The sequence below is a fragment of the Zeugodacus cucurbitae genome, chromosome 4 (assembly GCF_028554725.1).
Source record: "Zeugodacus cucurbitae isolate PBARC_wt_2022May chromosome 4, idZeuCucr1.2, whole genome shotgun sequence".
Classification (NCBI taxonomy): domain Eukaryota; kingdom Metazoa; phylum Arthropoda; class Insecta; order Diptera; family Tephritidae; genus Zeugodacus; species Zeugodacus cucurbitae.
This window is the reverse complement of record NC_071669.1, coordinates 24,040,749-24,062,151: the sequence shown is the minus strand read 5'-3', so window position 1 is coordinate 24,062,151 and position 21,403 is coordinate 24,040,749. Positions and strand designations below refer to the sequence as shown.

General features: G+C 34.3%; 1 protein-coding gene across 5 annotated transcripts in view; it reads right to left on the bottom strand.

Moving 5' to 3' along the window:
- Positions 1–6,064: 6,064 nt before the first annotated feature.
- LOC105214783 (cationic amino acid transporter 3) overlaps positions 6,065–21,403 on the bottom strand; it is a 34,364-nt gene continuing 19,025 nt past the window's right edge. The window contains exons 1-6 of one of the 5 annotated variants that reach the window (XM_054228828.1): positions 19,918–20,031; positions 9,991–10,417; positions 9,668–9,928; positions 9,319–9,605; positions 8,339–8,576; positions 6,065–7,922 (exon numbers count right to left, since the gene is read on the bottom strand). In XM_054228828.1, the coding sequence (XP_054084803.1) occupies positions 7,255–7,922; positions 8,339–8,576; positions 9,319–9,605; positions 9,668–9,928; positions 9,991–10,345 (1,809 nt within the window). In that variant the 5' untranslated portion in view covers positions 10,346–10,417; positions 19,918–20,031 and the 3' untranslated portion in view covers positions 6,065–7,254. Of the gene's footprint in view, positions 7,923–8,338; positions 8,577–9,318; positions 9,606–9,667; positions 9,929–9,990; positions 10,418–10,489; positions 10,605–19,440; positions 20,032–21,403 lie in introns of those variants that run through there. The other 4 variants (XM_011188413.3, XM_011188415.3, XM_054228829.1 and 1 more) reach the window with 4 other exon arrangements.

Genomic DNA, 21,403 nt, shown 5'->3' with positions numbered 1-21,403 from the left:
GCGTCGCCCACTTATGGGTCAAAAACCATATCTCAGGAACTACTCGACCGATTTCAATGAAACTTGGTTCGTAATAGTTTCCTTACATCCCAATGATATGTTGTGAAAATAGGCCAAATCGCTTCACAACCACGCCTACTTCCTATATACCAGAACTTTGAAGACAATCTGAATCGTTTACTTTACAATATATAAAGTAAGCATTAGTGAAGATATCGGTGCAGAACTTTGCACAAATACTATGTTTATAGTGTGGCAGCCCCATTCTAAATATCGCCGAAATCAGACCACAGGTTTTTAAAGCCCCATATATCGAACACGAGGACCTCGGTGCTTCTAACCTAATATTAGGGTTTCCAACTTTCAATGGACTTTATACAATATATATGACGAATATGTGGGTCAAATTGTGTATTATCTATAATAAGTTAAATAAATAAATTGCGAGAGTATAAAATGTTCGGTTACACCCGAACTTAGCCCTTCCTTACTTGTTTTAATATAATATTGTTATCGTTTTTGTCTGACACTATACATATATTCCAATTACTTAAATAAATGTTTTTAATTGTCCACGTCGCCCCAAGTCACAAAAGGCTATAACTCTCTTTTCATACGTAAAGATGTGAAGTAAATCCGATTCAATCGTAGTCCAAATCTCATCTCTCCTTCATAGACTGTATTAGGAAGGTAAGGGAACTGCTGGATGTTTTCATATGATCGCTTCAGTCACTGAAATTGGTTCTGACCAGTCTGAATTAAAAAATAAAAATAATAATAATATGCAATACGAGGCGGCGTTAATGCATCCTTACCCAATTTGAATAATTTCATCACCGCCTCTTTTAAGTGGGAATATATTTGTGGGAAATTTCACATATGCACATGATAATGACTAGCCAATGATGCCACACCATCCCGTAGTCAGACCCTTTCTTTCTTTACTAGCACATATATACTCAATCCGTTTGAAGAAATACTAAAATGCCGCATGAGTTATCTGACATTAGCACACCTCTGTTAAAAAAATGCAATTTTTTCTGCACTCTTTAATACTTTTTTCACTTAAAACAACACTTTTTGTCGTCCGCATTTTCTATTTTGATAATGTAACAAAGCTGTCGAGTCTCTTCCAAAGCAAACGTCGCCCCTTTTGATATGTTACGGAATGGCTTTTAAGTAAACGATTTTTTTTTCATTTTCGCTTCACAACCACGCCTACTTCCTATATACCAGAACTTTGAAGACAATCTGAATCGTTTACTTTACAATATATAAAGTAAGCATTAGTGAAGATATCGGTGCAGAACTTTGCACAAATACTATGTTTATAGTGTGGCAGCCCCATTCTAAATATCGCCGAAATCAGACCACAGGTTTTTAAAGCCCCATATATCGAACACGAGGACCTCGGTGCTTCTAACCTAATATTAGGGTTTCCAACTTTCAATGGACTTTATACAATATATATGACGAATATGTGGGTCAAATTGTGTATTATCTATAATAAGTTAAATAAATAAATTGCGAGAGTATAAAATGTTCGGTTACACCCGAACTTAGCCCTTCCTTACTTGTTTTAATATAATATTGTTATCGTTTTTGTCTGACACTATACATATATTCCAATTACTTAAATAAATGTTTTTAATTGTCCACGTCGCCCCAAGTCACAAAAGGCTATAACTCTCTTTTCATACGTAAAGATGTGAAGTAAATCCGATTCAATCGTAGTCCAAATCTCATCTCTCCTTCATAGACTGTATTAGGAAGGTAAGGGAACTGCTGGATGTTTTCATATGATCGCTTCAGTCACTGAGATTGGTTCTGACCAGTCTGAATTAAAAAATAAAAATAATAATAATATGCAATACGAGGCGGCGTTAATGCATCCTTACCCAATTTGAATAATTTCATCACCGCCTCTTTTAAGTGGGAATATATTTGTGGGAAATTTCACATATGCACATGATAATGACTAGCCAATGATGCCACACCATCCCGTAGTCAGACCCTTTCTTTCTTTACTAGCACATATATACTCAATCCGTTTGAAGAAATACTAAAATGCCGCATGAGTTATCTGACATTAGCACACCTCTGTTAAAAAAATGCAATTTTTTCTGCACTCTTTAATACTTTTTTCACTTAAAACAACACTTTTTGTCGTCCGCATTTTCTATTTTGATAATGTAACAAAGCTGTCGAGTCTCTTCCAAAGCAAACGTCGCCCCTTTTGATATGTTACGGAATGGCTTTTAAGTAAACGATTTTTTTTTCATTTTTGGTTTTTGTTTTTTGTTTTAATACCACGCTTACTCGTTGGCGTACAATTAGACCTTCGCTTAGTCTATTTGAAGTTAGGAGATTAAACCAAATAAGCGGGAATATTCAAATGTTATATAAACATAGACACGTCTGGCTCAGCTTAACCCTTAAATAAATGTTATTACTGTCACAGAGCCAGCAGTTAACCAAAAAAAGAATATACAACATGTTTTCCCACGCATTAGTAAATGACAAGTTAGTTTGATGAGGAAGTCAAAAAGATATGATATTGCTACATATTTAAATGAGAGATGAGAATAAGAAAGCCGTTGATTTGATGAGAGAGGTTTGGAAAAAAAAGAGGAATTAAAATTTTTAACGTTTATAAACGATTAGAAGTGTTCTGAAACAAAAGTTTTTATCAATCCGCAAATCCAAAATGAAACTGATTTCCTCCATCTACCACATAAACTAAGTTATACATATAGGCCCCGCAAATGTTCTGTGCCGATGTGGTCGGGACATAGTGTTGTTAATTGAGCACTTTGTTTGAATTTTGAGAGTCATGTCTGAATAAGTAAGAGTTAAATCTAACAGACTATTCAGAACGCAATTGCGCAAGAATCTCTTAAACACTTTAGGGAATATGAACACTCATCTGCAAACAGATTACGGTTCAATGCACAGAACGACCGTACACGGTAATGAAGTCTAGGATGGCATTGCTTACTCTTCTGATAATGGATCTAACATCAATTTTTCACCGTCGTATTATACTATACATTACCATATATTTCATGCATTTAATTGGAAGTACCAAAGTCCGAGAGGGGTTAGGCTCAGGAATGAATCACCCAGTATATGATCTATGCAGAACTTCAATACGGGGAACGTTTAAAAACCTAGGTAAGTAGTCAAAGCATTCTTAATAAATATTTACATTTGTATCCGTACATAATATAAAATGTATTGAAATTAGAAGACCAATTGTATGAAGAATTTTAGACGGTTTTATCAACTTTATCAAACAATTAAATACTGAAATGAAACAACAATTTTAATTGCATTTGCTCAAGGTTTTTGTATGATAACCTCCTCAGGTGCTTTTGGTCCATACTACATATTATATAGTGGGGTTTCAGAGACAAAGAATTTCTTTTCTTTTTATACTCTCGCAACAAAAGTTGCTAAAGAGAGTATTATAGTTTTGTTCATATAACGGTTGTTTGTAACACCTAAAACTAAAAGAGTTAGATATAGAGTCATATATACCAAAGTGATCAGGGTGATGAGTAGATTTGAAATCCAGATGTCTGTCCGTCTGTCCGTCTGTGCAAGCTGTAACTTGATTAAAAATTAAGATATCTTGACGAAACTTGGCACAAATATTCCTTGGCACCATAAGAAGATCAAGTTCGAGAATGGGCAGAATCGGACCATTGCCACGCCCACAAAATGGCGAAAACACATAAAGTGTCATAACTCAGCCATAAATGAAGATATAAAAGTAAAATTTGGAATAAAGGATCGCACCAGGAGGGGGCATATTTGGATGTAATTTTTTTGGGGAAGTGAGTGTGGCCCCGCCCACAAATCGGTTATTTGTATTTAACTCGCAAACTAATAAAGCTATATAAACCAAACTTTCTGCAGTCGGTTCTCTTACATACCCCACCACCCACCATGAAAATAGTTGAAATCGGATATTAACCACGCCCACCTCCCATACAAAGGTTAGGTTGAAAATTACTAAAAGTGGGTTAACTCACTAACTAAAAACGTCAGAAACACAAAATTTCACTGAAATAATAGCAGAAGCAAGCTGCACTGAGATTTTTTTACAAAATGGAAAATGGGCGTGGCATCGCCCACTTATGGGTCAAAACCATATCTCAGGAACTACTCGACCGATTCGAATGAAATTCGGTATATAATATTTTCTTGACACCCTGATAACACGGATAAAAATGGGCAAAATCGGTTCACAACCACTACTACTTTCCTTATAACTCAATTTTGAAATCCATCTTATTGCTTCACTTTATAATGTAAACATAAGGAACCAATGAAGATAACGGAATAAAACTTTACACAATTAGTGCATATCATCTCTGGCTTCACTTGTGAAAAAATTGTCGAAAACGGACCATAACTTTTCAAGGCCCCAGATATCGAACATGTTGAACTCAGCGCCTAAGGATAAATTTTAACCGAAAATATGAGTAAATCTCTCAGATATCTCAATTTAATTCAGAGGAAATTGTTTTCTTCCAATAGTGTGTCTCTGTTCCAAAAATTATTAAAATCGGGTCATAACATTTCCATATACCTCATTGTAGGTTTTTCAAAAGTATCTTCTCCTAGCTCCCATGTACCTAATTATAGGTTTTTCAAAAATACGGTGAGCTTTATTCCCCATATATATATGTATTGGTTAAATTTCTTCAATAAATTGCGTGAGTATAAAATTTTCGATTGCACCCGAACTTAGCCTTTCCTTACTTGTTTATTTTGTAGTATATTTCCTGGCCTTGGTTTGATTTTATCTAACAATTTTTTAAATACTTTTTTCATGATATCTATTGTTTCGCAATTTTTATTGCCTGCTTGGTTTTATAACTCTTTTCACTACCCACAATATCGGTGCAAATATTTTTATTTTACTTTCTGCTAAAACTATTTGCTTTCCCAAACTTTTGTTAATTTAAAAGTATTATAACGTCATGTGTTCTGCCTCCATTTTTTTCAAAATTGTACTTTAAAATATATGTATGTGAAAAATATATGAATTGTTGCTATATAAAATAGCTGTGGCAATTCAGTTTCAAAGCAGTTATTGTCATTTTTACGCTAAGGAACAATTATGTGTGGACAATTCTAATTTTTTGAGCGGCCTGAAATAATGTAGACATTTGAAATTATTATACGAATATTTATGTATTTCACTCGTAGGAGATCGCTTTAAGAAGTCTGTGATTTTTAAATGAAAAACCACGTCATATTTTTATAACTCCTCCAATTTTTTTTATATTTGAACCTATTATCTTACTGCCGTTCTTACATTTCAATTTTTCATCTGTACTCAAAAATTCTTCGCCAATTACGGTAGATATTGCTCAACATATCCTTGGATCTGTTAAAGAACATAATTCAATAATAATTTACCCATCAATCTATCCAAGCATAAATCTTATAGAATTCTATAAGTTTTCGTTTAAGGCATGTTTGAAACTAGTCAAAGTATCATTAAATTTACTTTATAAATGAAGTTGAACCCTTTCTGAAATGTTCGGTGCAAGAACATTATGAACTTGACTTGAGGTTCAGTCGTCTTTCAAACTATATCGAAGAATTCGATTAGTGAATGTCATATCATGGAGGAATACATGTTTCTGATTATTTTCTACAGATCGCACTATACTCGATCATCTTGTCATACATGATAGTTCGAGTCATATTTTGAACACCTAAGCCTAAAGGCGAAGGATCCTCCTACAGACCATATCAATACCGAAGAATGTACGTTGTTGAGTCTAAACGATGCTATAGATGAAATTTTCAAAATCAAAAAAAAACTTTTAGACAATCATTAAACGAGATTGATCGGGATAGCTGGCACTCTAAAGATATTAAATGAAAGTTTCGGGCATATCACTTCCAAATATTTTCAAGTAAAAGAATAATGGAACAATAAGAAGAATTGTATCGAAAAGTTTTATCATCGCTGTAAGAGGTCGTGGAAATATTGCATACAATTTTTATGAAGTTTGATTGATGATTAATGCAGTAATAACCATTTCAATTTAAAAATTAATACTTTATTATACAATATATATATACATTTGTTTACATTTATAACTAATAAAATTACTAGAAAATAAATTACAATTTATACATATTTAACAACTGTTTTGCTATGCTTTCGAATTATATAATTACCTTTTTAAATTTACATTTATTTATTTTATTTATTTATTTTTTTCAATATTACACTTGCATTTATTTACCTATTTACAGTTTCAGCATTAAATCGACTTAACTTATTTACAAAACTGTTTATTGTGACAGGTAATTGAAAAAAAAATCTCAATTACCTAGGGTATATATACTGTATTTGTACAATATCACAAATTGCCGGAAGAACGTTAAATTCTATTAATGTTGTTTAGGAAAAAGTTGTTAGACAACAAACGAAAAGGTAAATAAAAAGAAAGTAACTGTAGCACAATGGAATGGGCGCATAAAAACAACGTAATTGCTTGTGGCAGGAGTTAAACGAATCGGATATTTGAGCATTAGCAATGTATAAAAATTGGGGCACTGCGTAAATATCATTTTTAAAATTATTAAAAAACATTCATCACAGTGTGTACGAAAAAACTGCAACTCAAATACTAGACAGCAATGGCAAACGTTTAGTTTTTATGCGCAATCTATTCATCTCTCTCGCACTTATATAGGTTTCATATTTAACAAATTCCTATGATTTTTTTTCAAGTAGAAGTAGTTTTGTAAAATTTAGAAGAAAGGCAAGAAATACAGAAAAAGAAAATACAAATAAAGTAAAATAGAATAAATTATTTATACAAAAGTTAAAAAAAGTAAAAACTTTAAAAATTCCTAAATTTTGTTTAAAATGTTGGAATGTCATACTCTTGACTTATATAGACACAGCATAGGTGTTCACTGCTTGTTGCTATATAAAATAGCTGTGGCAATCCAGTTTCAAAGCAGTTATTGTCATTTTTACGCTAAGGAACAATTATATGTGGACAATTCTAATTTTTTAAGCGACCTGAAATAATGTAGACATCTGAAGTTATTATACAAATATCGGTGGCTTAAATCTACATTTAAAATCGTTAACAATGGAAGTTTGTAGTTTTGTGTAATAAATAGTGTTGCCAACATGCAATAAATCTCTAAGAAACCTGCTTAATGTTTAACTAAAACATTTCATTTTAGTTTTGTTTTAGAAAACGTCGACTACTGCTTTTCCACAACCCCATTGACACCGTTCTCCACCTTCCAGTCCGGTTCGAATGCCTGATTCGTGTGTTGCATTCTTATCGCTGCTTCGGCATGATTACGATTCCTTGTTACCTGTGTGGAATTGCGTAAACCATAGCTGAAGTAGATCGCATAGCCAATGGCAACCCATACGAGGAAACGTACCCAAGTATTAAAGTCCAATTGGAACATTAGATAAACGTTCACGAACACACTTAAGCAGGGAATGAACGGCACAAGTGGCACCTTAAAGGTTAATTCGATTGTCGAGACCGGTTGCATGCCGATTATAACCACAATAAATATGAGCAACAAACCAATAATACCCAGCGCTATCGCACCGGCTGTTGAAGTTAGGCCACAAAACGATTCAACACTATCCCAGACGATGCACACCACCGCAAATACTACGATGCCAATTTTGGTAATACGTGATGTGAATAAATTCGGTTCACGATACGAATTGCCATTGAAGAATTGACGTATAACCTTGGGACAACTGAGGGAGATTGTCTTGGTATCCATATCTTCATCCTGATAGCGCAGTACGAGCACACAAATCGCTACGATTGTGTAGGCAAGTAGTGTACCGATAGACATCATGTCGATTAGCTGATCCAAATCGAAAATGAGCGCCATAATACCTGAAATAGATAAGTAATGGAGAATTGTTATGGTACATTTCAATAGATTTCTAATATATCTATGGCCGCTGTGGCATACCTAACAAGGAAAAGAACTTGACTATGTCTACAAACTTATTCCTGCTTCCAAAAATTACCATATAAACTACTTTTGAAGATCCAACAACGGAACAGAATGTAGAGTATTAACATATAATATAATAATTTCAAGGCAAGCTATAATCAGATTCCAAAAAGCTTATTTTTAAAGCACGCTTCAAATCAAAAAATTGTGGCACACAAATACTTTAAGTGAAATTGAAAAAACACTATTCCTGATATTAATTTCATCTTTAACTAACTTTAAATAAAATACCTTTTATGGTTTTTTTGATACACAACGATACGAAAGTAATCATACGGGTACCGAAACTTACCAGCGAAAATTCCGGAAATAATTGTTGCCAACAATGGTGTTTGGGTGTAGTTATGTACTTTTGAAAACGATTTGAAAAGAATACCGTCATTACCCATGGCATAGAGAACACGCGGTAAAGGGAACATAGCACCCAACAAACTTGTGGTCAAGGCAAAAACAGCGCCAATTGTAACGATCCATTTAATAACGGACCAGCCAATGTCATCAAAAGCTTTCGGGAATGGTGCATCTTTATCCTGGAAGAAAATGAGAAATTTAGTTAAAATATAAAGAGAATAACGTAGGAGATGTCTAAAATTATTGGAGAAAACTTCTAGTCTAATATAGATCGCGATACCTGCATCGAACTTACTAACCGCGCACTCAAGATTAATTAAGAGATACCTAGCCTCACTACAGGCAACGTCGATTTACTTCTTGATTAGACTAGTCAGAGTGGATTAGTCAGGTCACAGAGGAGTCGCAGTCCCATGAGCTTGCAAGGATAGGTACTTCGCCGATGTATTCTAGCGGTATAATATAGAATGGTTGACAAGCGCTGTTCAATTGCTCTTTGATCCCTATGGTCCGAAGTCAATCATCCAGTGCTGTTCACCCTCAGCAAGGTCCACCTTTCTGTAGTTGTAGGGATTCAGTCAGGATTCTCGCGGTAAGATTAAACAGCCGGAAGTCAGTTAGAGAAGTTGCTTGAAAGCAGACGAAATCGACACCAACACTTTATTTTTGATTGTCCTGTCTTCACAACATAAAGGGAAAAATATCTTGGTCTCCTCCCTTCTGATATCCATATGAACTAATGAAATTATAACTGTAGGATTTTGTCTGATTTCCCTAAATGCTCAATAGCCTAAGTAATGTACTTAACAGCCCCTTGCGTCCATCCCTTTCTGTGAAATCAGTCATAGTACATAACCTAACTTAACTTATATGCGATGTTGAATACCAAAAAAAAAAAAACGATTTCGATTTGAAACTCACCAATTCGTAGTAAGGCACCATCATAGTAAGTACCGTTGAAATGCCGAAGTAAGACAGGAAAATGATGATCAACGAAATAACGATGGCGAGTGGAATATTGCGCTTGGGGTTTATTGCCTCCTCACCGGTGGTTGCTATACAATCAAAGCCTACAAAACCGTAAAAACATTTCGCCGCACCAGCCATAACACCGGCAATACCGTATGGCATGAAACCGCCAGAGCCGAAAGTATCTTTTTTATCTGTGGGCACCTTATCTTCTGGTATACTCCAGTTAGCGGGATTAGCTGTAAATAAGTAAAAGAAAGTTGCAAAATATGATTTTTTTTACAATTTACACTGAACATACCATTTATGGCACCAGCAACAAACATTATGGCAATAGTGACCAAATTTACCGCTGTGAAAATATTATTCAAGAAACTAGATTCCTTCACACCAAAGGCAAGTAACGCCGCCAGCAGCAAAATTACACCGAAGGCTAAGAAGTCTGGATACTTTGCTAAGAAGTCCACATGCATAGGTATAGCCTCCTGCAGCGCCTTTGACATGCTATTACCGATCAGCGCGTCAAAGTAGCCGCTCAGACCGCGTGCCACACTGGCGGTGCCTGTACGGAAAGGAAATATATACATTAAGTATACTTCAGGGAGCTAACGCATATTGACTTACCGATCACATATTCCAATATCAAATTCCAACCAATCGTGAACGCTACGAATTCGCCAATCGTTACATAACTGTACACGTAGGCAGATCCCGCTTTTGGCACACGTGCAGCGAATTCGGCATAACAAATGCCGGCGAAAGCGGATGCAATCGCCGCAATGAGAAAGGATATGGTCACGGCTGGACCGGCGATATTGTAGGCGACCGAACCGGCGAGCACGTATACGCCCAGACCGAGAGTACTGCCCACACCCAGTGCAGTCAGATCGAAGAGATTGAGTACACGCGCCAATTGTGATTCGTTTTCCACGACATCATCCGTTTTTCGACGTGTTAAGGCGGCCCAAAGTTTCGACATTTTTACAAACGAATGTAGTTTTCCCTATTTGACCTTGTTAATTTCAGTGTTGTTTTGTACGGTATGCGGTTGCTGCAAAGAAATAGAAACAGATTTTAATTATCTGGCTCACAGAAAAAATCGCAATCAAATATAAAGTTACACGTTTTATCAGTTAGTCTGCGTATGTGCTAGACTAGACAGCTACAGCGTAACTAATTCATGCCACGTCTATCAATGGCAACGTGTTATCAATAAATCCAAGCCTTATCAGAAAGATAATTAAGTATAATTATTTTAAGAACATCTGCAAATATAAGCAATGTCTGCGCAATTGAAGTGTTCCCAGTTGTGTTGAAATGTTATATTTCATTGAAGTAACTTTCAAAGAATGCCCATGCATTTAAACTAAACATAAAAAAATGTATTATAAAAGAAATTGATCCTTTTAGAAAAGACCTCATTTCCTTGGACCTCATTTCTTGCTGAAATCTACATATGTATATGAATTATAAAAAAGGTTTATCGATAAATTAAAGAGATTTTACAAGAAGTTTTCGGTTTTTGAATTAATTTCGATAAATGAATAATAAGGAGCTTCCTTACGGAAAATAAGTACGCAAAAACTACACCACCGTCTACTTTTAGAATACCTGTTTTATTTTCAAATTAGTCGATTAGTCATAGACTTCTTAGCAGAAATATCAATAGAACTTGTTTGATATTGGTGGTCATGTTTTGTACCGATGCTGAAGAAGCAGGTTACTCTTATACAAAGATTTCCATTTTTAGAAATACTACTAAAATATTCGCAGTTATTTGAAGATTCAAGTTTTTCTAATGAATGAAAATTAATTTTTGTGCTTCAAACCAGTTTTAGAGTGAAGTAATTAGGTTAGGTAAAGAAGTAGATCTCCGCAAATACAGAGAGTCTCACTTAAACAGCTTCGACGGTTCTTTGTGACACCCAAATACTCTCGACGGATCACCATGACTCTTATGTTTATGAAGTGCTTCATCCTTCCTCCAAGCAGCTTTGGTAACTAGCATATGGTGATTCACAGCATGTGTGCCTATTGGACAATGACACCAATGATTGCGGTCAGATGAGCCTTCATAAACGACAGCAGCTAGAAGGAACGTTCTCGATCCACCGTGGGCCAGAAAGACCTTCGCTACTGCACAGGTGCTGGTTGATGTTCAGCGTTTGGCGAGCTCACTCGAAGGCAGTGTATCCAGCGCTCTAACCCAAGTGAGCCACGGAATCGCGTTAATGTTGCTAGGCTACCCTCTCTTGCAAGCTTGTCCGCTTTGCAGTTTCTAGTGATTCCGCGGTGACCGGGTGGGGTAACACTAGTAAGATTGCAAAGTATTTCGAAGCTACTGATAAGGAGTGAAGTAGAGTAGAGCAACTTTTGCATTATTCAGTATCGCTCTAGAGATGTACATTTACATTCTGTTTTAGGGTAGATTGAATTCTTTCAGCGAACCTAAGGCAACTTCTATGATAGTTATAAAAGCCATCTTTGAGCTCGATCTCACTTTCTTTTTAACTCAAAAAAGTGGTTTCTACTTGCCATCGCTCCTGGATAAGGGCAGAACACCAAGATTTTGATTTCATCTCATTATTTCTGCAATAAAAATGTCATCTATGTGCCTACATTTGTCGAATAACGTCGAGGGACACGTCATATATGGGATATGAGTAGTGTAGTTTTTATGGAAATTTTGCCTATCGAATTTAGTGGTTTTTAACCAGTCGGTCTATTCGGGGCTCAGATTTCTTACTGCAATAATATTGGTATGGAGTGTAGAACCCGATTATAATATTATTAATTTTCAACCGTTTGTCATTAAGAAGATAAATACATGTACTCTAGGTATGAGTACAGACCGATTATAAACTGGTCCATAATAGACTCAATGCTGTCGAAATAAACAGAGTTCTATTGAAAAGGTCGTGTAATTTGGAATTGTAGCATACTTTAAAGGAATTATTTATTAAGTGAGGCCCATAATGCCATATTGGAAGCAATACAGTCATTGGACGACTAAGATAGTTCATAACTGGTTGTGTCAAGTTAGTAAGCATTTAATTGATTTACAAAGTCGTCAATGTAATCAATTGTTCATGACTTTTTCCGTGACACACTCAGGTGCTTTAAGAGATAGAAGCACTTCTTGCGTATTATTTATTGGAATGTGAACAACAATGTAAATCTTATTAAGCAGCCTGCTTATGGGTATGTATGTGCAGGTGTTGTACTAATGTCTGTTTAAATATTTTATGATTTATAAATGTATATATATCAGTGTATGCCTGGTGCGATAAACAACTTTTACCCGTTGCTAAAGATAAACCCGTTACAAAAGGTCACAAACACACGTACAACGATTTGTAAATATCGCTTATATATGTATATTGTACATATTGTAGATACATACTAACAGTTATACATATTTACCCAAGTTAATAAGTGTTTTTAGTGTATGTATACATTTAGATTTATTATATATAACAAGTGCTTAATGAATTTGCACATAAAAGTAAGACAATAACAAATATAATTATTTTAATTACATATTTTTTAACTTCGTTTGAGTATTGACCATGTGATTTACATTTTTTCATTAAATTATGTATTTACTTACGTACGTTTTGATACAAGAATTTTGCAGTCTACCTCACGGGTTTTCTGAAGTCAATCCGGTTTTGTTTAAAAAAGTCATTCATATGCATTCTGCGCTTGTTTTTGATTTAAACGAACAGAATAACATAACTCAAGCCATTAGTTTACTGATTTGGTGGAGGGCAAAGCCCCGCAAATTAACAAAATGTATTCGTTCGCCATGTTATTGACCCTCATAATCCAATTAAAATAATCAATGTGCATAAAGAGGATCTCAAAAATACCGAAAAACCGGGGTTTGAATTCTAAAATTACTTTTAGGTCGGCCTTTAATAACCGCATAATAACTAAATGAGCACTAAGCGAAATGGTTTTGAGAAAAAGATTTAGAGAACTTCATGCTCTCAACGGTTATTATGACGGTTTTTGAATTTAGACGTTCTAAGCTACCCAATCACAGCCCTGAGCTCGCTGAATGTGTGCTCAAAGATAGTTACGGACTGCCTTGGGTAATTATCGTTATCGTCAAGCCATTTTACTATTAAACTCGTATTAGACTCGTAGCAGATCACAGCGGAATCGGTGGGAACTTCAAAGCGAATGAGCTCGCAAGAAGGGGCACGTCGTCCTATTTCACCAACCTGGGAACGAGTCGGTGCTCCGTGCTTATGCTCTAGAAATATCCATTGCTCACTATCCTTTTGGCCCAGAGTGAAGCGCAAGAGGTTCGCGGAATTACGTGCACTTAAAAAGTTTCATGTTTCCGCAATAGTTGGAGTACTCATCGGACATTGCGGAATAGGCTTACATGCGATGAGGCTAGAAATCCTGCCGGATGCAAACTCCATAGCTATATACAGGAAGGCGAGCTGTTTCCTCCTCCACTGTCCAGCGTTCGCAAGACTGAGGTGGAAATACGTATAGGATAAGGGTGCTTTTTAAAAACATTGAAATTAGCTAAAAATTAAGTCTTCATTTCCAATTGGTCACAATAGTCAGTTATGCTCTGAACAAAAAGACGACGACACGACACGACGCGTGAGTTTTGAAAAAAAAAAATGATTTTTAAATTTCGTTTAGATAAGAATATGTTCACGGCATTCTGACAGCATAAATGTCAATAATACATATGTGTTAAATTTGACAGTTGATTTGACAGCTATGACTCTAGATAATATAAACCGCTAAAAAGCACCCTTTGTGTACTTACATATGTATGTATGCATATGTATGTAGTGTATCTGAGCTAGACACAACAAGTGAGCTTATTATTAAAGAAATTCATTTTTAATTGAGTAATAATTAAAACAAAAACGAAAAAAATTTAAGGTACAAAAACAACAGAAAAAAAAATAAAAATAAAAACCAAAAGTATCAAAAAAAGCAACAAGTGCTATTAATCAGCCACAACTACGTCAATGAAATGAAATTAATTCAGAAAGCTAACGATTTAAGCGCATACTATACACTTGTATATACATATGTATAAATATATATGTAAGTCTGTATGTTTGTAATACCTTTAACAAGTTCGAAAAAGCCAACTGCGTTTTTTTGCTTTGTTTTGCTTACTGCATTTGTTATACACAAAACCACGTATACCAAATTAAACGAGAAAGAAAGAATAGGAAAAAAAGTAAACAAAACCATAACAAAGCTGAAGAACACTTGAAACGCTCAAGGTTGTTGACTGAAGTTGGAATGTCATTAAAAAATAAACAGTAAACTATAACAACAACAAAAAAACAAAAAATTATAATTTTAGGCTCAATTAAGTAGAAAATCAACATTAAAATGTGGACCACAAGCAATGCATACAATAATTGTGGTGAAAATACTCAAAGTAACAATAACGGTAACTTTCATCCAATGTTGCATTTGACAAAAAGCTGTACAATTAAAATGCTAATTGTTTTGTTGCAAACAAAAAAAAACAATATTTATATATATATATATCTATCTGGTATGTACAACAAGTTTTATATAAATTATTATTAATGAGCCACGGTGAATATTGTAAAGGAAAATGTGAATCCAGTATATGTATACTTGTGAGCACAAAGCGTGTTTAGCAATTAATTATTTTAACAACACCAGCGAACAAAATTTATATATTATATTTTAACGTTCAAATTTAGCTCTACAACGTGACAAGTCTCATAGCTAATGTGTCGCTTTTCTCGGAGGTGCTTAAGGTGTTAGGTGGGTTTCAAATTTTCAAATAAAAAAATGTGTCTTATTAACATTAATGTGTCTTTTAACATATTATCAAAAACATCAAATCGTTCCGACTAAAATTCAAAGCGATATACTCTTTGGAAGTTCCAACCAACAGACCACGTCAGTTTGATAATGTTTATCTCAAAACACAACTTTTTAAATCGGTGGACCCGATATCTTTAAAAGTTATGAAGCAATTTTATTCAAATTTTGCACAAATCTTTAAAATATTATCATCATTATATGGTTATACAAATATGTTTTTCGAGCTAATCATTGGCAAAAATTTTACTAAAATTTAATTAAAATTCTAACAAAAATTAAAATTGAAATAATTTCTCTTTTTCTTCGTTCATTAACTAGCTAACGCCTTAATGTTAGCCCTATTCTCTTATAAGCGAGTTAAAACATATACTCGCTAAAATATTTAAAATTTTTGAAAAAAAAATTTTTTTTATTGTTGAATTTGCATCCTAAACTTCAGTTCAAATTGAACAACCGCAACCAATATTTCTCAAAACTCAAACAAGCAAAATGTTGCCCCTGAAATGATTCTCCCTTCTCTTTCTAAATCAACTAAAATATGCTGAAACCTACGAAAAAAACTTTAATGAGTTTCAGATGAACATTATCTTCGAATATAAGCCTTAGATTTAGATTAACTTTGTCAGAATGAAATGTAACTCACAAAGAGCATAATTCAAAGTACCGTTATGATATTTTGGTTACTATAAAGCACGAACAGAAAATATTTCTGTAAAACAAACTAATTCTTTTCGTTTTTTATTTATATTCTAATAATGTCAGGCGGATCTCAGTTTCTAACCGACTTCCAAATAAGTTCTAGCAATGTTGGACTGAAATCGAAAAATTTTCAGTTTATTCTAGGAAATCATTATACAAAAAATGGTATTCCCCATATAGACTATATACTTATATAACCCAATATAATGTACAATCAAAATCTCCAAAAAGTCTCGAAAGTAACATTTAGGTACTTTCATTTTTATTTTTATAAAACTCTAATAATAATATCGCGATTGCCGCATGATTGTTCTCACCTCCAATTATCAAATTATCAGTAATTTAACATCTTTACGCTTTGGGTATTGAAAAATAACACGATATCATAAATAACAGTTATAAAAACAATTAGTATGAAATATTTTTGACAGCTGATAGGAAAGAAAAAAAAATTATATATTTTATTAGAGTTAACGCTTTGACGTAGAGCACACAGCAAAAGCTTTGCTTGTTTTATTACCGCGTGGCACTCAAGTGGCTGTAAAGTTTTATTAAAAAATCATGTTTTAACTGCTTTCGTATTGAGTTATCAGTAGATATACTGACGTGTTTCAATGCCTCAACTTTAATTGCTCATCGGCTAAAATTGTTTTATCTACAAACTAAAAATATTTTAAAGGTTTTGATAATGGCGAATCTAAAAGCTTTGTTGGCTATTAGTTTCTCAAAAGTCAAATGTAAAATATCGATGTTAATCACTTTTACAAGTTGTTTAAAAAATGGCGGACTTTGTAGACAAATATTTCTTCGTTGTACCACTTTACTAGCTCTACTCTCTTTTAAAAAAATAACTTGTGAAAGTCACAGCAAATTTATAAATAACAAAAAAAAATTAATAATGTTGCCGGATATCTTTAATAAATTATACAAATTATTTACTACCATCTTTAGCCTTTTGACTTTGTACCTAAAATTTTCGAAAATCCCCTTTTGGTTCGCTATTGTTGTTTGTTGTATGTACAGTTTTTTGCCAAACGTAAAACCCCAAATAAAAAGCAAAACCTCCAAAGCATAACAATTAGGCTCAACGCCCACATACACTTGATTATACATTAAGGTGAAGCTCAAAGCTTTTATGATTTCGAAGATATTTCAATGCCACTCACGCTCCGGTTTGAAGACCGGGTGGGTTATGAGAGTGCAAACTCTACCCAGAATCAACTTTATTTTTGCTATCGGAAATTTATTTAATGAAATAAAAATTTGTAACACCTCTCTATAAGCTGTAATTACTTTAGCTAACTTGTAACTAATTACACAATTTTAACTAATTTAAGAACTACCCTAATGTACATATGTAGCTAATCCATGCCATAAATTGATAAATCAATATGCAAATTTACAAGTGCATGTTCAATATCAGTAAAATGAAGTAGGAAATATGTGCAAATGCCACATAATATATAATATATAATAGTATATATTTTACTACCTTGAAGTCCACCTTCAACAACACCGCCATTCAAATGAGCTTAGCTTAGCAAAAACTGCTGTTTACTAGTATGGTCAGTCGCTTATTTAATGAAAGTAAGTTTTTTTTTCAAACTATATTTAGAAAAGTATATAATGAGTGTTTTTTAAGATGTATAGTTTTCAATGAGGTAATACTTGTAGTTAATGATTTACTGCTACTTGATTTATACTCAGTTTGGTTTGCTATTTTATAATGGAGAGACTTACTCCAGAACAACCTTTATTGTTGTCTTAAAGTCCCAATTGCAGCAAAAAGTATTCGAAAATTGGGACTCTCGGCTTGAATGTATTCGAGCCAGACTCGAAACAAAATTTAAAACCTAATGGCAAATCCTTATATTTATAATAAAGCTATGTTTATGCTCATAACATTAAATACTATATTTGTCTTTCTTAAAAATCACAGGTCAGTAAAGCGCCTTTTAGTATACGAGTGGTTTTAAATAGGGTAAACATGGCCTTAAGGATGGGTAGTGTGCATAATAATTGTATATTTACTACACCAGAAATCGTTTATGCGAGAAAACAACTAGAAAAGGGTGGGGCTCCAAATATTTCTTCAAAGTATTTTCATTACTTTATGTGTTTTTTTTTGCTTTTCATTTTTGTTTTTGATTGCCATTCACTTGGGAGTGGCCAGAAACGATTCTTCTCCAGTATCCTCTGGGTAGCCAACAAACAGTCTTTTGGAGGCGAGTTAACTAACTTAACTTGCTTCTGCGGTTGTGCGTATGGTTTGGGACCCACAACATAAAAACTAAATACCAATGAAAAATCGACGAAAGCTTCGGATGAGAAATTATGGTCCTCAGAACATTTGCAACAGCGAATACCACAGATGCGCTGTACGAGCTATACGACGACATTTTTTACTGAAATTGACATTTTGAAATGTCGTGATTTTACAATATCGCTAAGCGTTAAGGAGAGTTCAAGTAAGTAAAAGGATCGTTTGTCAAGGTAAAAACTACTAAATATGTAAGTGCTAAGTAATTAGGTAACACACTAGATGCAAAGCTCTGGAAAGGGCATTTCAAGAAAAAAGTGGGTGAGCTTGATATACAATTTGCTAAACTTTACCACCTAGTACACATTTGGATTGCCTGCTTTCAACGCTTTCAAAATAAGTTACGAAGAATTATAGTTAATGATCCTTGGTATATTCGATCTGCTGACTTTCACCGTGATCTTGGCGTGAATTCAAAGGTAAATGAAATATCCAAAAGTACAAAGTCACACGAACTGAGGCTTTGACAGCATATTAATGAGGAAGCTTCCACACTCATCGAAAAGGCTAAGCGAAAAAACCGATTAAAACGCAAGATACCCTCAGACTTAGCAAGGCAACTGTTGTAGCAAATTAATTTCTTTAACATTTAGCTTTTAAATACTTTTCTTCCAAATTTATTATTTTAAAATTATTATTATAATCTATACTAGGTATACAAAATAAATGTGAATGAAAGAAAATGAAATTAATTGTGACACTATTTGCAAGTTTTGAGAAATTGCCAGTTTTTGAATAAACTATACAATTTTATAGTTAAATGTGGTATTTTCAAGAAAATTAATTTTTGTGAATTTTTGGATTGCAAATTGTCATTAGACATTGGCGAAATTTTTAGGAGGTTCTTAAAACAACTTAAGTGGTGACCCTATAATGGTTGTAAATCATCAAACAAATTTATCAAAGAAACAAAACAAAATTGGCAGGACCTATTGTCCTGGCACAAAACAGAAACACAAACAAATTAAATACTATGTTAATGAATCCTAAAACAATTCTGAGTAGTGTTACGTTCATTTTTTTTTTCCTAAACAGAATAAGGACGATCGTGCCAGCTGTCTTTAAAATTGTTTTTAGCACATTTAAAACCCCCTATAGAAGTATTGCCGCGTTCCCATTGATGCACACATTCTGAACACTTTCAAAATATTTTTACATATGTAATTAACGAGTTGTAATAAATTTTTATTTTCATTACTTACAAGTCACGGAAGGCTGTTGTTGTGAGTATTTTTTGCTGTTTTGGGTTTTTACACCGTAATTATAATAAATATTCAAATAATAACACTCAATAATCTTGGTTCAAAACGTCCGTGCCATAAAAACTTTCTTCGGCTCAACGGTCAATAACGGCTCCTTAATATCCAGTATATAATTGCTTTGGTAATATTTACACAAAATTTCGAATTTAATTTTTGACACTACTACGGTTTCCATGCAATTCACACTGGCACAAACGTATACTACACACAATTAAAGCGTTTGCATAGCCTCGGCCACAACGTACAAACGTTTAAATTATAATAATTACGACAATTTTATTGTAAATGCACTTGCGTCCGTGTTACAGCGATAGCACACGCGCAATACGCTCGTATAAACTCACTCACAGGCTATTTGCTCGTAACGTATCCGCACCGTGGGCACTCGCAGGTAGGCAGCGTTTCGCTAATGCTTACCACTAAATTAAAGTCGAACACGATCACTGCAATATGTAGCACCGAACACCTCCACACGCGACACGCTCCAAAGTCGTTCTGAACGCACCGTGCCCGCTGTAAGCCAACAAAAAGCTTTAGCAACACATTGTCGCTGCCAACAACACTACGCACACAACCACAAACAACTGCTTAACTGGCAGCGTCGCGGCTGTGACGTGCGCTCTTAACTCTTTTTTGTGTTTTTTCATTTACTTTATTAAGTTTTTACTTCTCCACTAAGTTCAACAACATCAACAGCAACTTTGTCAAGAAGTAATGTGTTGTTGCTTTTGTTGTTCTGCTAAAGCTCATTAGTGTTGCGGTAGTTATCGGTTGATATTGGTTAACGCCGTCATATTTGACCACCATAAATCCAGATTGCACCGACGGACCCGAACTCATTGATCGGCATAACGTACAGCTAGTTGTTGTACTACTGTGTTGTTTTTGTTGTTATTGTTGTAATTTTTTATTTCTAATTTTTTGGTGCTTTTTATTTAACTATTGGGTGATTGCGCGACAAGTTAAAGAATCATTAGCAACAACAATCAAACACAACAAAACAACAAAAAACTTCAAGTGATTTACGGCGGTGGGCAAAACGGTTTTCGTTGCTTTGCGAAAACAAAAGTGTGCAGCGTTATTCATCATCTTATTGCTGCTCAATCGTCAAAGCTACGCGTTAGCATCAACATTATCGCACTTAAACGCAATTGCGCCGATCGTTATCACACGCAAAGTAGTTACACATACACATTTGCGCTTGCGTACGTACAGTGAGTCGGAAGTGAGAAAAACCGCTCGTTTCTAAAAGTATAATTATAAATAAAAGGAACTTAGGTAAATGAGACATCGCCGTCGTCAATCAACGCAGTTGCTTCAAAATGATCAGGAAAATGTGACTTACGTAAGAGTTTGCGGTAATAATCGAACTTAATGTGTCACAGATACATATCTGTTGACAGAATGAAACAGTCAAATGTGAATTACAGCAAAAACACAATGATTGACAAATTCTATTTATATGTTTAATAGGAAATGAGGAAACGTAAGTTAGGGGTTTTTACTCACAACTTTTTTTTCTAACCTATACCATAAAAACAATTGTAAATCAAACCATTACACTTAACCTCAACTAAAACTAAATACAATATACCATACATACATACAACATTGGGTACTTATAACGGGTGTTTTTAAAACATCTAGTTTTCAACAAGAAATAAAACTCATACAATTTAATGTTATGACCAAGAATTTAGCTTTATTATAAAGATAAGGGTTTTCTATTATATTTTAAAAATTATTTCGGTCAAGAGACCCACGCGGCTGGCTCTAGGAATGATTTTCTACTCGACCTGCGCTCCTGCTCTCTTAGAGCACTCAGAGAGATAGCTCTCTACAACACCAGGAGATAGCGAACCCGATTCCCGAACCGTGAAAAAATCGAATAGCAATTACCCTC